This window comes from Carassius gibelio, chromosome B21 (assembly GCF_023724105.1).
Source record: "Carassius gibelio isolate Cgi1373 ecotype wild population from Czech Republic chromosome B21, carGib1.2-hapl.c, whole genome shotgun sequence".
In the NCBI taxonomy this organism is placed as follows: Eukaryota; Metazoa; Chordata; class Actinopteri; order Cypriniformes; family Cyprinidae; genus Carassius; species Carassius gibelio.
In genome coordinates, this window is record NC_068416.1 from 234,614 (window position 1) to 249,693 (window position 15,080).

Consider the following 15,080-nt stretch of genomic DNA (forward strand, 5'->3'; position numbering starts at 1 on the left):
CTTAGCCCCCCCCAAACTCCGCCCATGCTGACGTGTGCTAAAAAACACTTGCGTGGGTGAAGCAGTGGTGTCGGATTGTGCAGTCACATGAAATTGCTCTCCACCGACTGTGCTGATCAAAAGCATGATGGGAAATGACTGATTGACCACAGCTAAATGCTCATTAGTTCAGACAACTGTAATGCTGTATTCTCTTCTAAAAAAATATATATTTTGTTCTATTTATTTTTTCATCTGATTTCATGCAATTCTAAAAGACAGGTTTGTCTTCAAAGTAAAAATGGATGGTAAATATACCTTTCATATGGAATTAAATAGCAAGCACTTTATGTGTCTTGTTCATCATATTTATTTTCATATAAAAGCAACAGTGTAGCACTTTATTTTACAGTCCTGTTCCTCATGTACATACTATGTACTTATGATAGTAATTGCAATAACTTTGTAATACCTATGTACTAAACCTGAACCTACCCCTAAACCTAACTCTACCCCATGTAGTTACCTTGTATTACCAGAACTTTCTTAGATAAATGCACTGTTAGTACACTATAAGTACATGTATGTACACGTACTGTAAAATAAAGTGCAACCAGCAACAGAACTGAAATTATATTTACAGGTATATTTTTTAGCAACACAGCATGTGAGTGTGAATAACTCGATATCTGCCTTTGATCTTGTAGGTATCTGTTCCACTTTGAGAGGTCAGAACTGTCTGTCTTGACTGTGTTTATTTCACTCCTGCCCTCACTGTAGCTGCCTACTCTCGCCTACATTTCAGGCAAGGCAAGGTGCATCTCAAACAAACCTTATTCTACGCCTATGTGCTACTTCATCCACTGGACTCCACTCTCTTGTGAACGCACATACGAAAGTTAGCAGAAGCTAAATATTAAAGTTTATAAAGTTGTAAATATGGTTATTTTTCTTAAACAAATCACGTCGCGTCGCTTTAGAAGGCTTTATTAACCCCGAAGCCATGTGGACTCCTTTTATAATCACATTTTTGGCTACTATCCACTCCCATTATAAACCATGGATTAGCCCGGACATTATTTATTACTTTTCTAACTGTTTTAAATTCATTTTAAATAAGTAAATTTTAAAATGTAAAAATTTAAATTGCTTGTTTTATTTTATTCTATTATTTTTCTTCATTATTATTTTACTTTTATATAAAGCACTTTGAATTACCATTGTGTACGAAATGTGCTATATAAATAAACTTGCCTTGCCTTGCCTATAGTTTTAGCTCATTAATGTCTTGCCTTAGTCACAAAAAAATTTTTGTTAACGAATATTGCCCATGAATTGAATGTTCATTTCTCTACCATAAGCCTTCTCCAAAAGCGTTTCAGAGAATTTGGCAGTACATCAAACCGGCCTTACAGCTGCAGACCACATGTAATCACACCAGCCTAGGTCCTCCAGATCTAGCATCTTCACCTCCAAGATCATCTGAGACCAGCCGCCCAGAAAGCTGCTGCAACAATAGGTTTGCATAACCAAAGAATTTCTGCACAAACTGTCAGAAACCGTCTCAGGGAAGCTCATCTGCATGCTCGTTGTCCTCATCAGGGTCTCGACTTGACTGCAGTTCATCATCGTAACTGACTTAAGTGGACAAATGCTCACATTTGATGGCATCTGGCACTTTGGGGATGTGTTCTCTTCACGGATGAATCCTGGTAGACAGCATGTATGGCGTCGTGTGGGTAAGCGGTTTCCTAATGTCAATGCTGTGGACCGAGTGGCCCATGGTGGCAGGTGGGGTTATGGTATGGGCAGGCATATGATATGGACAATGAACACAGGTGTATTTTATTGATGGCATTTTGAATATATAGAGATACCGTGACGAGATCCTGAAGCCTATTGTTGTGCCATTCATCCATGACCATCACCCCATGTTGCAAGGATCTGTACCCAATTCTTGGAAGCTGAAAATATCCCAGTTCTTGCATGGCCAGCATACTCACCGGACATGTCACCCACTGAGCATGTTTGGGATGCTCTGGATCAGCGTATATGACACTGTGTTCCAGTCCCTGCCAATATCCAGCAGCTTCATACAACCATTGAAGAGGAGTGGACCAACATTCCACAGGCCACAATCAACAACCTGATCAACTCTACGCGAAGGAGATGTATTGCAATGCGTGAGGCAAATGGTGGTCACACCAGATACTGACTGGTTTTCGGACACCCCAATACAGTTAAACTGCACATAATGTCATTATGTTGTATGTGTGACTGTGAGGGACTGAGAGACGACAGTAGAGTATGACGAGTATGTCACCAACTTTGCTAAAAAAAACACGTCTTGAGAGTCCAGAAGCATTCACTGCTAAAGCACCAGAAGCCACTCATTTGCTTAATCATGCGCACAATTTACTAATTAATTCTCTCAATTTATTAATTGTATGCACATTTCAGCAAATCGAAGGAACAAATTACTAAATCTTTCACACAATTTATAAATCGAGGGAATTAAATAGTAAGTCGTGCTCACGATTTAGCCTACAATTTTTTTTCCTGCATAATCTTGTGCAGGGCTCTGTACACCTAGGATGGCTTGAGGGTGAGTAAACCATAGGGTAATTTTCATTTTTGGGTGAACTATCACTTTAAGTCATGAATAAGAGCAGGGCTCTTTCTAGAGCTTCACAAAATCTTTATTGAAATTCTGAAGGCAACGATCTGAAAACCAAGGTGAGTTTCCATGACATTTCCATGACAGTACACACATTATTCCAAAAGTATCACATCCTTGTGACGTAAATACGCTTGATGTTCAGTGAAGAGTAAAAGAAGAGCACTTTAACTTATTACTGTTGACAGTTATGGGAAGCAGAAGAAATTCGAAACATCAGCCATACCACAATGAATCAATGTGAGATTTACATCTCAGTTTAACATATTAATTATATGTTTTGATCTATCAAGTGTCTACCAGGCATTCTCCACTACCACAATATTTATACATTTAACCATTTCTTTTTATCTAATAGTTTATATACAACCCCAATTCCAGAGAAGTTGGGGCATTTTGTAAAATGCTATAAAATCAAGAACCTGTGATTTGTTCATTCTCTTTAACTTTTATTTAATTGACAAAAGTATGAAATAAATATCCAACACACTCCAAAAAAGTTTGGGAAGAGGCATGTTTAACACTGTGTCACATCAACCTTCCTTTTAATTACAATGTTTCATTGTTTGGGAATTGAGGGTACTAATTGTTAAAGTTTTGCAAGCAAATTTTTGTCTAGTCTCGCTTGATACAAAACTTCAGAAGCTCAGCAGTCTGTAATCGTCGTTGTCTGACTGCCATTTTCATGACTGGTCATGCATTTTCAATTGGAGACCAATCTGGACTTCAGGTAGGCTAACACATTCACTCTGTCTCTATGAAACCACATTGTTGTAGCACATGCAGAATGAGAGATGGCATTGTCTTGATCTAGCCATGGACATCCCATAAAAAGAATCACCTACATGCTCACATTATTCTTTTCTGTAAAATACTCTGTCTAGCACACTGTAAGGTGTAATGCTTTTGTCTTTGTTATTTCTTATATGAGATAAGTATTACGACTTAAGTCTCTCCTGTTGCGTAGACCCTTTTCGCAAAGAGGTCCTCTCACGGTACTTTGATCTCACACACCGATCGGTCTGTGCAGCACCACTTCAAAGCCAACGCGTAATGCCAATAGTTCAACGCACCAAATGGTTCATCAAATTCATTCGAATCATGGATTAAGAAATGAAATGCCGATGTGTGTTGCTCGGAGAGGAAGACTTCTGGTTACTCTTTATCGTATTGTTGACAAAATTGAGCAAACGGGCGTTTTGCCCCATATCTTGAATTTTAGGGACATTTTCTTGGCTCCATCATGCAGTTGTTGCCCTGGCTCATAATATCAATCGACTGTGTAAAATGGGAGATGATCCACATAGATCTGGGGTGGGGCAAGTGTGTCAAATGCATTTATAATTTTAACACTTTACTTTTCTCCATTATTAATGAATCTAATTAAAGCGTTAAATTACCAGCCCTAGTTTTTACCCTTTCCGCATAAAACTCAACTACTAGTACAAGTAATAAAACTTAATCTCCAGATTGGACTCTTTCTGTGGCCTGTCTTTCCTGGCCATCCCCTCTGTTACCTATCTTGTGGTGTTTATTGGTCTGTTTACATGGCCTTCCTCTCTGTGCCTACCGAGGCATTTCATTATACAGCCTCTTGGCTTTCTCACTATGGCCCATAGGCCATGTCTCTGCAGTCGAGACCTTTCCCATTGTGACCTGCCAGGGCCATTCTATCTTCTGTGGCCCATCAGGGCCGTTCCCACTGGGGCCTGTCGGGGCCTCTGTGGCCTATCTCTCAGTATCGCCTATCTGGCCTCTTGCACTGTCTGGCCTGTCATGGCACTATCCAGCCTATCGTGGCTCCTATCAATCACAATCTGGCCTATCGTGGCTCCTATCTATCACCATTCGGCTTATCGTGGCCCCCGTCACCATCCGTTGTATCGTGCCCATCTCCTCTACTCTATAGGCTAATACTTTAAGCTATAATCTGATACATTCTTAAATGCTTTTATAATCACTTTAATTATGACTAATTAAATCTTATTTTTTTGTCCATATATTCTAGGATCTTGTATGAAGTATTTAGTATGGTGTGTATTTAATTTTCTTTCTTTTGGGGAATGCACCGCCCTGCCTTCATCTTCGACAGGAATAGCTGGAATCTACTACATCTATTTAAAAATACAGATGGGGCCTATGCCAAAATAATTCTGTTCTTTTTATTGGTTTTGTGAATAAATACATGAGTTTTATCTTCAACCCTTTTTGAGTCTTTTTGGTAGAACTGGGGTTGTATTTCTACATTTAGCTTACAGGCAAACCAAATACCAACCTAGCTGAAAAAAGAAACAGTTCTTTGGCAACATTTTTTGGGGCCTGGCTTCAAATCCTGTAATAAAATATTTGTTATGGTTAGCTGATGTAACATAAATTTTTAGTTAAGTTCACTCAAAAATTAAATCTGTTGTTCAAAGGCCACATGATCTTTGTTTTGGGGGTTAAACTATCTCTTTAATTCATAAAAAATATCAACTGATGTTAAAAACAATATTCTTACTAAATATTGCATGTGACATAAATGAATTTGACTAGTACTGTGTGTTGGAAGTTAAGCAGCAATACCACTGATTAATTTCAGAGTAATTTATTTGTACAGGTTAATTTTATTCACTAGTTTTAATTTTAATGTTGGAGTGACAAATAACATTTTAGTTTCTTAACTTTTAGCTTTGATTAGAAGGTAACTATTTCTGTTGATTTTACTGATTTATCACTTATTTGTCAAACCCTCCTTAAGTACCTAAGTTGAATGAGATTAATTTAAATATAAATATAACTGCATATTTCATAGTTTTCTAAGTACTGGCTCGTCTTACTCAATGATCCAATATTTTAATTTAGACAGTCCTCCACAATATAAGCTAACAGGGTATCAATAAGTGTTTTATGACCCTTTTACTTGAACAATCAAATTTCCATGATAGAACACACATTATTACAAGATAATTATATCCTGTATCTTCCTCGTGACTTAAACATACTTAATGTTAAATAAAATAGAAAACCAGGGTCCTTTCTGAAGCTTCACAAAATCTTCATAGAAATTCTTAAGGCGATGACAAGATGTTAAACATGGCCAAAATCGTACTTCCGGGTTCTTACAAGTTTCAGCAGTTTTTTTTTCCGATTGTGGATTTAATGACGTATACGATGGTGGAGCTCCTTATATGAGCATTTCTCAGATAAAGAACCCTATGGCGTTATTTCCCTGTCAAATGTCGAGAGCGCATAATTGTAGCGCGAAAGTACATTAATATGATGCGCGAGCGTGAATCTCTCTGCTCGCGCGCGGAATATAATGTGCGGAGCGCGAAGCTTTCTGTTCGTGCGCTGGAACTCGGTGCAGGCTCTCAGATACACATTACTCTTGTAAGAATTTTCTCTGGGCCTGCTCAGGTTCCTCAGTACTCTTCTCTTCTATTTCTTTCCTCTTTGCTCTTGGCATAAACGCTGTCAAAACGGCAACAACCAATCAGAAATAGGCTTCAACGACTGACTGAAAGTGCGACATAGTACATGGAATCTTATTGGTTGATATTGAACCGCACATGGAACATTACATTTACATTTGCTTTTATCCAAAGCGACTTACAAATGAGGACAGTGGTAGCAATCAAAAACAACAAAAAGGGCAATGAAATATAAGTGCTATAACAAGTCTCAGTTAGGTTAACACAGTACACGAAGCATGGGCTTTTAAATAATATAATAAATAAAAAGAAATCAGATAGTTTAAAAAAAGAATAGAGCAAGCTTTGTTCAAGGTCTTTACACACACAAACACACACATACATGTGTGTGTGTGTATATATATATATATATATATATATATATATATATACAGTACATATATATATATATATATATATATACAGTACATACACATATACATACATATACATATACAGTACATACATACACACACAATTGCATAATAAATAAATGAAAAGAATATAGAATACAAAAATTTTAGAAAAGTAGTTAGATTTTTTCTTTTCTTAAAGGTGCCATATGCAGAAATTGAGGTAAAAATATCCATAACATGACCTACACGCATCAAAAGAATGAGAAGAAATAAGGGCGATGATGTCATTAAAAAAATGTCAAGTTATAGTGCTGCAGAGATATCAACCTTAATTAGCATTAGCATTACTAGCCCCGGCCCGACAGGTGTTGTAATACCAGTTTCGGCCATGGGAGGCGGTATGCGGGCAATATAACCACCAGCCAAACTGCTATACACGAATAACTCGCAGGGCTTGTGGGCGTGTACTTGAACCTGATGTCAATCGTTTGGAAAGTACAGCCCACTACTTTCAGTTCAGGGAATAGAGCGGAAGGATAGCTGAAGCCCTTGGCAAGAGACCAACACCCGCTACAGGGAAACAACCGCGCTCGGAATCACAAATCAAATCCGATAAGAATACCAGAGTAAACATCGGCACTGCTTTTAATCGCTGGAGACAAATGATTGACTTGAAAGAAATGAGGTTCGACTCTGAACTTGCAAGTTAGATGCTGTTAGTATTTCGCTAGAAGTTTGTTTTATATGTTTGTGTATTTGTTTTCGGGAAGTTATAACATAGAAATGTATCGAAGGCTGTTCGATAAACGTGCTAATGTTAGCGATGGCTAACCGTAGCTGCGTTTGATAATTAGCTAGCTATAACTTAACGTTACCCATTTTATTATATAGGGCTGTGCATGTCTTTACTCATGTACATCTCATCAGTAAAGATGCTCCTGTAATTAGGAGTATATCTCTAGCATGTGTGTTCAGATCAGGATTGCCAGGTTTTCACAACAAATCCTGCCCAGTTGCTTCTCAAAATTAGCCCAATCTCGCTTCCAGAAGGTTCCCCGATAAAAGATTGCTTCCCGGTGTTAAAATATAGGTTTTTTAGCAGGGTTGCCTTGGTATAATTCGCATTTTAGGGGCTTAATATCACGTTATTTGTATTGGGGTCGCTGTGACCAGCGGACATGAAAAACAACCACCACAGACTTGGCAACACTGGTTGGCATTTACTACACGGAGCCGTAATTCACTGACAATCTACACAACATCGATGTTAAAATCGCAGCCGATTCTTTGTCGATTTTGAAAGCGATTTTGTGTTAGTTGTCGGTAGACTAAGGCTCTGTGCAGTAACTGCCGCTCCACCTGAACCAGTGTTGCCAAGTCTGCGGTTGTTTTTCATGTCCGCGGTTTGAAGCAATCCCAATACCAATAACGTGATATTTAGCCCCTAAAATGCTAATTTTACCAGGGAAACCCTTCCCCAAAATTTATATTTTAACCCTGGGAAGCAATTTTTATCGGGGAACCTCCCGGAAACGCGATTGGGCTAGTTTTGGACTAGTTTTAAGAAGCAACTGGGCAGGATTTGTTGTGAAAACCTGGCAACCCTGATCTGAATGCACATGCTGGAGATTATTTCTAATTACAGGAGCGTCTTTACTGATGAGAGGTGCATGAAAATCGCATTCGATTTTTTGCACAGCCCTATGTATCATAACTAACCTGCTCTGTCTAGTCTGTTGGTCTCCGTGTCCTCTTTGCTTCGTGGTTTTACTGTGCGTGAAAAAATTGATGTGTGGCGTGAAAGCGTGTGAAAAGAGTCAATTGCGTGTGTCTCACGGTGAATGCTTGAGAGAGTTGGCACATTAGTTCTCAAGCAGAATAAAGGACAGGTTGATTATTGCTGTTTAGCGTTTGTATTAATCTATGATGTGTCCCTGTTTGCGTACAGGGACATAAAAAATAAAAGTGATACGTGGACCAAGGTGTCTGAGATTGTTCATTTTAAGTAAAGGATCCTAATATTTTGTACACAACCATATTTAATGAGGTTATAACTCCTTATGGTTAGTCTGCACGAGATCAACAAGCTTGTTTGCTTTGCGGCCGCTTTAAATACAAAATAAGCATTTGATCTACGTTAGAGCGTCTGAGCGCTCACAAATCTTTCTGCAGCGTCGTGAGCAGAGCAGCAAGAACGATTTTTGACACTCTCGACGCCGGCGGTGTGAACGCACAGTTAGGCTTCGGCTATGGCTGTAGTGTTTTCGTGAAAGTAGGGACGGAGCATAGAGACTATGCCGTTTCTTGTTTGTTACTCTAGAGTAGACCAATTCACTTTATTGAGGCATACTGCCCCCATCTGGTATGGAATGTGGAGTATGACTTGATTTTTTTTTGCCAAACATTACAGATGGCACCTTTAAGAATAGAATTAGAATAGTTAGTGTTCATTTGCAGAATGTAAGCTTCTAGAGGGCACATAAGTCTGAAGTAACAAATGTAGGTAAATGGGTGCAGAGCCAGTAGTAGTTTTGTAGGCAAACATTAATGCCTTGAATTTTATGCGAGCCGCTATTGGAAGTCGGTGCAAATTGATAAACAGAGGTGTTACATGCATTCTTTTTGGCTCATTAAAAATTTATCTTGCTGCCACATTCTGAATTAATTGTAAAGGTTTGATAGAATTGGCTGGAAGACCTGCCAAGAGGGCATTGCAATAGTCCAGCCTGGACAGAACAAGAGCTTGAACAAGGAGTTGTTCAGCCTGTTCCGAAAGAAAAGGCTTGATCTTCTTGATGTTGAATAAAGCAAATTTGCAGGATCAGTTTTATGCGGTCTGAGAAAGTCAGCTGATCATCGATCATAACAAGCAATAAATTTACTGACGTTCAATCAAGACAAGCCGAGATGGATCCACCGAATTGACGATCTCAGGTAACCAGTTTTATTTGTTAAATATGTCAAATGTATCGTCTTGATTGAAATTCAGTGAACTTATTCCATGTGTTCCATGTGCGGTTCCAGCCGAGTTCCAGCGCGAGCAGAGAGATTCGCGCTTGCGCACATTATATTCCGCGCGTGAGCAGAGAGATTCGCGCTCGCGCACATTATATTCCGCGCGTGAGCAGAGAGATTCGCGCTCGCGCACATTATATTCCGCGCGCGAGCAGAGATTCACGCTCGCGCATCATATTAATGTACTTTCGCGCTACAATTATGCGCTCTCGACATTTGACAGGGAAATAACGCCATAGAACCCAGCATTACATGAACAGTGGATGCAGTTTGTTTTTCCGGAGCAGCAACAAAGTGTATCAAGTGCATTTGTGTGTTCTCGTCATTTCAGTGACGAATGTTTTATAAACAAGGCCCAGGTCGATGCTGGATTTGTACATAGTTTGCTATTAGAAATAGAGTGGTCCCAGTGATTAAAAAAAAAAAACATTCATGTACTGTAAGTACAACTTCATCATATTTCTGTATTTTGTTGAAAATTAGGACATAAGAATATATGTTAATGGTAACAACACGAAACATCAGCAGGGCCGCGGGAAGTAATTTTGAACAGGGGGTGATGTGAATTTTTTTTTTTTTTTTTTTTTTTTGACAAAAAACCTATGAGCCTATAGGCCTACTTAAAATACATTTTAAAAATAAATACATTGAGATTTACTACTTTATTGTCATGTACACTTCAGTGCACAGCCAGCCAGGGTCTGAAACACACAGACATCAGTTCTCAGATATGCGCAATGCGTTATTAATCTGAAGCAGAAGCAGAATCAGAAATAATAGTTTAATAATCGAAAGAAAACGAAATAATTACTTTCATTACAATTTCGGATAGCCTATACATACATGCAACTTATTTAGATACAACAAATAATATTACAACAAAATATAATATTAATCAAACTTCACAATAACGCTAAAACAATGCAATCGATTTGGTCAGCTGGCTTGAGTCACTGCACGTTTATGTCACACGCAACTCTATTAACTCCAAAATCTTTTTACGCACACCACAAGGAAATAATCTCTGACTATTTAAGCAATTTGTTTATTGAACAGTTCTCCACATCCATTACGCAAAGAACACACGCACAGTATAAAGTTTTCTGTCTCCATCTCCAACCTTTTTATACAAACCACAAGGAAATAATCTCCGACTATTTAAACGTTATTTAACAGTTCTCCACAACCATTGCGCAAAGAACACACGAACGAAATAATACTCTCCATCTCCATCCCCACCACCTTACAAAAATACTATAGTGTACTACTTACAATTGCTTGGCTAGTCAAAGCTGATCCCACACTTGTTGCCAAAAAAATAAATGTTACAAGCTCGGCAGCACCATGCTCTCTTACCTGAGCTACATGCAGGCGGGGTGCCCTGGTTACAGGTGTCCAAATGTCGAGGTGCGCTGTATTATATAAAGATGGATGTATTCTGCATGGAACGAGCGGGAAACCTCGTTACTCGGCGACCAAACCTGCCTGCCTGACGTTGACAACGTAACTTCCGAACCTGTGTTGATTAGGCCTCAAAATATGAAATTAAAATCCAAAATATACATAATAGACTGCGTGTGTCAAAATCATTTTCTAAAATATTCATAAGGAATTTATAAATTGTGCAAAATATTTTAATAGGCCTACATTTTTTTTATCTCCCTCTCGTCACTAGGGGGTGCTGCAGCACCCCCACTTCCCGCGGCCATGAACATCAGTATTATAACTCCCCACGATATGCCTCCAGGATCTCGGCTTTTCCTGGAGAGAATCGGAAAGCTGTATTTTTCTTTTATAAATATGATAAAACTAAAGCGTTTTTGGAGATATGAAGGGTGCAGTACTACTCTATAGGTACTCAAGATTAACATGAGATTAGGTGAAACTCTGTATGTTATGTACCCTTTAAAAGGGTACCCTTTAAAAATGAAAATTCAGGCTTTATGTCCTGAGATAATTGTTTTTCAAAGACCACATGATGATCTTTTTGGTTGATAAACTATCCATTTAACTCATAAACATTGCAACAGAAGCTTAAAAATATCAGAAACAAATATTCTTACTACAGTATGTAGTATGCCACATCATAGAAATTACTGATACTGTGTTGGCGGTCAAGAGGGAAAAGATACCATAAATTAATTTAGGAGTCATATATTTGTCACTCACGTTTTTGAAGATAGACTTGAATGTGCATGATACAAACCTACATTTTTATAATTCATGAATGAAAACATTTTGTAACATGATATTGATGTACCATTAAGTCTTTTTTTTAAACAAAGGTCAAAACTCCTGATCTATTACTTTTCCGACGTAATTTTTAACAAAAAAACATTGGCAAAATATATATTTGGGAGTCTTAGACCTTTCCAACGATATATAGTTTGTCAAGATTAGATTAGATTTGATTGTAATATAGTGAAGTAAACGTAGGGTGACAGTTAAGGGGTTAATTTTATTTACTGCTTTTTATATTAAGGTTAGAGGGACAATAAAAAATGTAGCTTTTTAACTTTAGCCTTGATTAAAGATGATGTCATCATTTTAAATGCCAAGAAACTATGATTATGCATTTTCAGCATTAGAAGTACATCTCAGGCACAGACAGCCTCTGAAAATGGGCTCTTTCTGAATCCATAATAAATAAAAGATTTTTTCAAATACCAGCTCATATTACCCAGTGATCCAATATTTGAATTTACATTGTCCTCTACAGATTCAAGATAGCAGATAATCTATATATGTGTTTCATTACCTATTTACTTGAACGGTCACATTTCTTTAGAAGAAAACGTTTATTGCCAAAGACTCACATCCTGTATCATCCTTGTGACCTAAACTCACTTGACATTAAGTAACATATAAAAGAAGGGCCCTTTCTAGAGCTTCACAAAATCTTCACTGACAGTCTGAAGGCTACAATCTGAAAACCAAGGTGAGTTTTTGACACATCAACCTGCTGAATAACTATTATACTTAAAGCTTCTTTATGATAAATCAAGAATCAGAATATGATTGAAGACATTTAAAGCTTTTCCGGCTTATTAATTTTAGGGTTCATTATGGCAGTGCTGAGGAGTCTTCTGCTTCTTTTCATTATGTATTCTGTTGTGAATGCAAATGGTAAGCAATATATTTATTTACCATTGTGAAAACACCTCTTTTTTAATTCCAGATTAAGATCTTTAAAGTCATTGTGAAATCTAGTCACCTTTACGTAAAGCTTTATACTACATAATTATACAGTATAATTATTGAAAAACAGATGGTGGAAACAACATTCATTTCTGCTGTAAAGCAGCTCTAAAAATATTTTTTTCTGCCATATCTTTGGACAGGAAATGTATATGTTTGAACTGAATTTTGCAATGATTAATGATGTTTCTGCAGTGTGTAAAGACTATATACTGTGTTTATTACAAGAACCTTAAAGTTTATGTATTGTTTAGGTGAAAAATGCCCCAATGGATGGAAAATTTTTTGAGTCAGATGCTACAAGTACTTCCCTTAGTCAGTTAACTGGATCACTGCGGAGGTAATGTATTGTAAAACTGCAATAGTTTTTTTTTTATTACTTAATCAGTTGATTGATTGATTGCTCAATACTATGTACAGTATATTGAGTACAATAACTTAATGTTGCACATATGTTAATGTTAATTGTTAATTTAAATACAGAAATGCATTGCCATTTTACATATTGCATTTTGAACTGATTTTTGCTACCCATATGCTTCCATGCTTCCAATACATTGTCATATTTTTTTTTTCAGAAAACCTTTTTTAATGTATTAATATATTTACTGAAAAAAGTTAAGCCTAAACTAGATTTTCTTCAAATAATAAATAATTATAAATAAGTATTAAGCAAATAATCAACCAGACATTTAAAAAAAAAAAAAAAAAAAATTTGTTTAAAAGATATGGGATTAACAATGTAACAATGTCTCTTTAGAGAAACTGTCAAACTTATGATGCAAACCTTGCATCTGTGCATAATAAACTGGAAAATGATCTCCTACTGAGCCTGGTGCCTTCCACACGTTTTTGGGTTGGCGCTCAGGATGGTGAACAAGTAAGTTGTTCTGCCTTTTTATTTATTTTTTTAAAGATGACATAAGTATGGCCTAAAGAGACTGATATGGTTAAACTGCTTTTTGATATTTAAACATGAGGTAAAGTATTAAACACTCAATAATTACCTTCTTTTTGTAGTCTGAGTACTTTGTAATGACTCTCTTCTCTCATTAGGAAGGACAGTGGATTTGGAGCGATGGAAGTCCCTTTGACTACACCAGCTGGTGCTCTGGAGAACCTACCAATGGAGGAAATATAGAAAACTGCCTGGAGCTGGCCTGGACCTGTAAGAAAGCACTGATTTTATTAATACTTTCAATAATTATTCACATCCTATAATCAATCCTTTAATGTCATATAGGCTACAGTAACATAAAATGGCGTATTTGGACATCACAAAGCCTTGAGTTGAATATTTCATTTTATTTTGAGTCTCACACCACAATAATGGTCAGAATAACAAAATGTTTCCACCCTACAGCTAACCGTTGCTGGAACGACATAACATGTTCAGTACAACTTGGCTTTGTTTGTGCTAAAAACCTGTGAGATCACATGCAGTCATCCTGCTCCACTCCACGTGATTGTGCTACATACATTTACATTTTCTGAACTCATCCTTTATAAAACATGTTAATCTGAAATTAAACTTGCCTCTTTTCTCAGTATCTTTTCTAAAGCACTACTCTAATCAATAAAAAAAATTGACAAAGCATATATTGTGTGTTGTGTAGTTTCATTAAAATCATGTATGAAAACATTATATTAATATTGTGCAGCAAAAATTTAGAATATGGTTATTAGAATATGACTGAATAGTGTCATCATCGGGCTTAGAAATATGTTTGTGTTCCAGTGACTTGCAGACAAAAATCTTATGAACAGTTACTTAGTTTAAAAAAAGATATACAAAAGACTAAATCAGACTTCAGCAGATTTCCACAGATATGTTTCTCAGACATCTATGTAAGTGTTTTTTACAATGTTGATAACAGAAAGAAAAAAAAATGCACCACTCCTGGGAAGGTTTAACACCGTTTCAAATTTCTCCATTTGTGGATAATGGCTCTGACTGTGATTCACTGTAGTCCCAAAGCCTTAGAAATGGCTTTATAACCCTTTCCAGACTGATACGTGTCAACTATTTTGTTTCTCATCTGTTCTTAAATTTCTTTAGATCACGACATGATGTGTTGCTTTTTAAACCCTAAAAAGAACTAGTATTGACCAAAGCCCATTAGCAAATGGCAATTGCTAAAAACCTATGTCCTCGAAATCCTAGAAATTTCAAATGACCAGTTTCTCATGTCATGAACCTTTGTAAAATAACATGAAGAAATAACTTCCTCTCAGAGCGTGAGACAAGATGATGAGACAATATTTCAATTTTCCAAATTCAAGATCAGGATTCATAATAAAACCAGTCTGGGTGTCCCTGAATCGACTACATATCAACTTGACCACCTGGCGTCATTAGAGCATGTCTGCTGCATGATTGAGAAAGTACTGGTGTACTGCCGA

General features: G+C 37.1%; 2 protein-coding genes across 2 annotated transcripts in view; both read left to right on the forward strand.

The window, feature by feature from the left end:
• LOC127985547 (guanine nucleotide-binding protein G(o) subunit alpha-like) overlaps positions 1-1,508 on the forward strand; it is an 11,415-nt gene extending 9,907 nt beyond the window's left edge. Inside the window, exon 7 of the mRNA XM_052587601.1 lies at positions 1,341-1,508. Coding sequence (XP_052443561.1) covers positions 1,341-1,508 — 168 coding nt within the window. The remainder of the gene's footprint in view (positions 1-1,340) is intronic.
• Positions 1,509-1,700: 192 nt separating this feature from the next.
• On the forward strand, positions 1,701-14,274 carry LOC127985548 (ladderlectin-like). Its single transcript, XM_052587602.1, has 4 exons — positions 1,701-1,718; positions 13,438-13,557; positions 13,734-13,845; positions 14,041-14,274. The coding sequence occupies exons 1-4, from the start codon at positions 1,701-1,703 to the stop codon at positions 14,106-14,108; spliced, it is 318 nt and encodes a 105-aa protein (XP_052443562.1). The 3' UTR covers positions 14,109-14,274.
• The last annotated feature ends 806 nt before the right edge of the window (positions 14,275-15,080 follow it).

Bases quoted from the DNA above. Each gene is read 5' to 3' on its own strand.
- LOC127985548 (XM_052587602.1), top strand. The intron at 13,558-13,733 runs GTAAGTTGTTCT...TTCTCTCATTAG, and splicing joins GCGCTCAGGATGGTGAACAA to GAAGGACAGTGGATTTGGAG. The intron at 13,846-14,040 runs GTAAGAAAGCAC...TCCACCCTACAG, and splicing joins CCTGGAGCTGGCCTGGACCT to CTAACCGTTGCTGGAACGAC.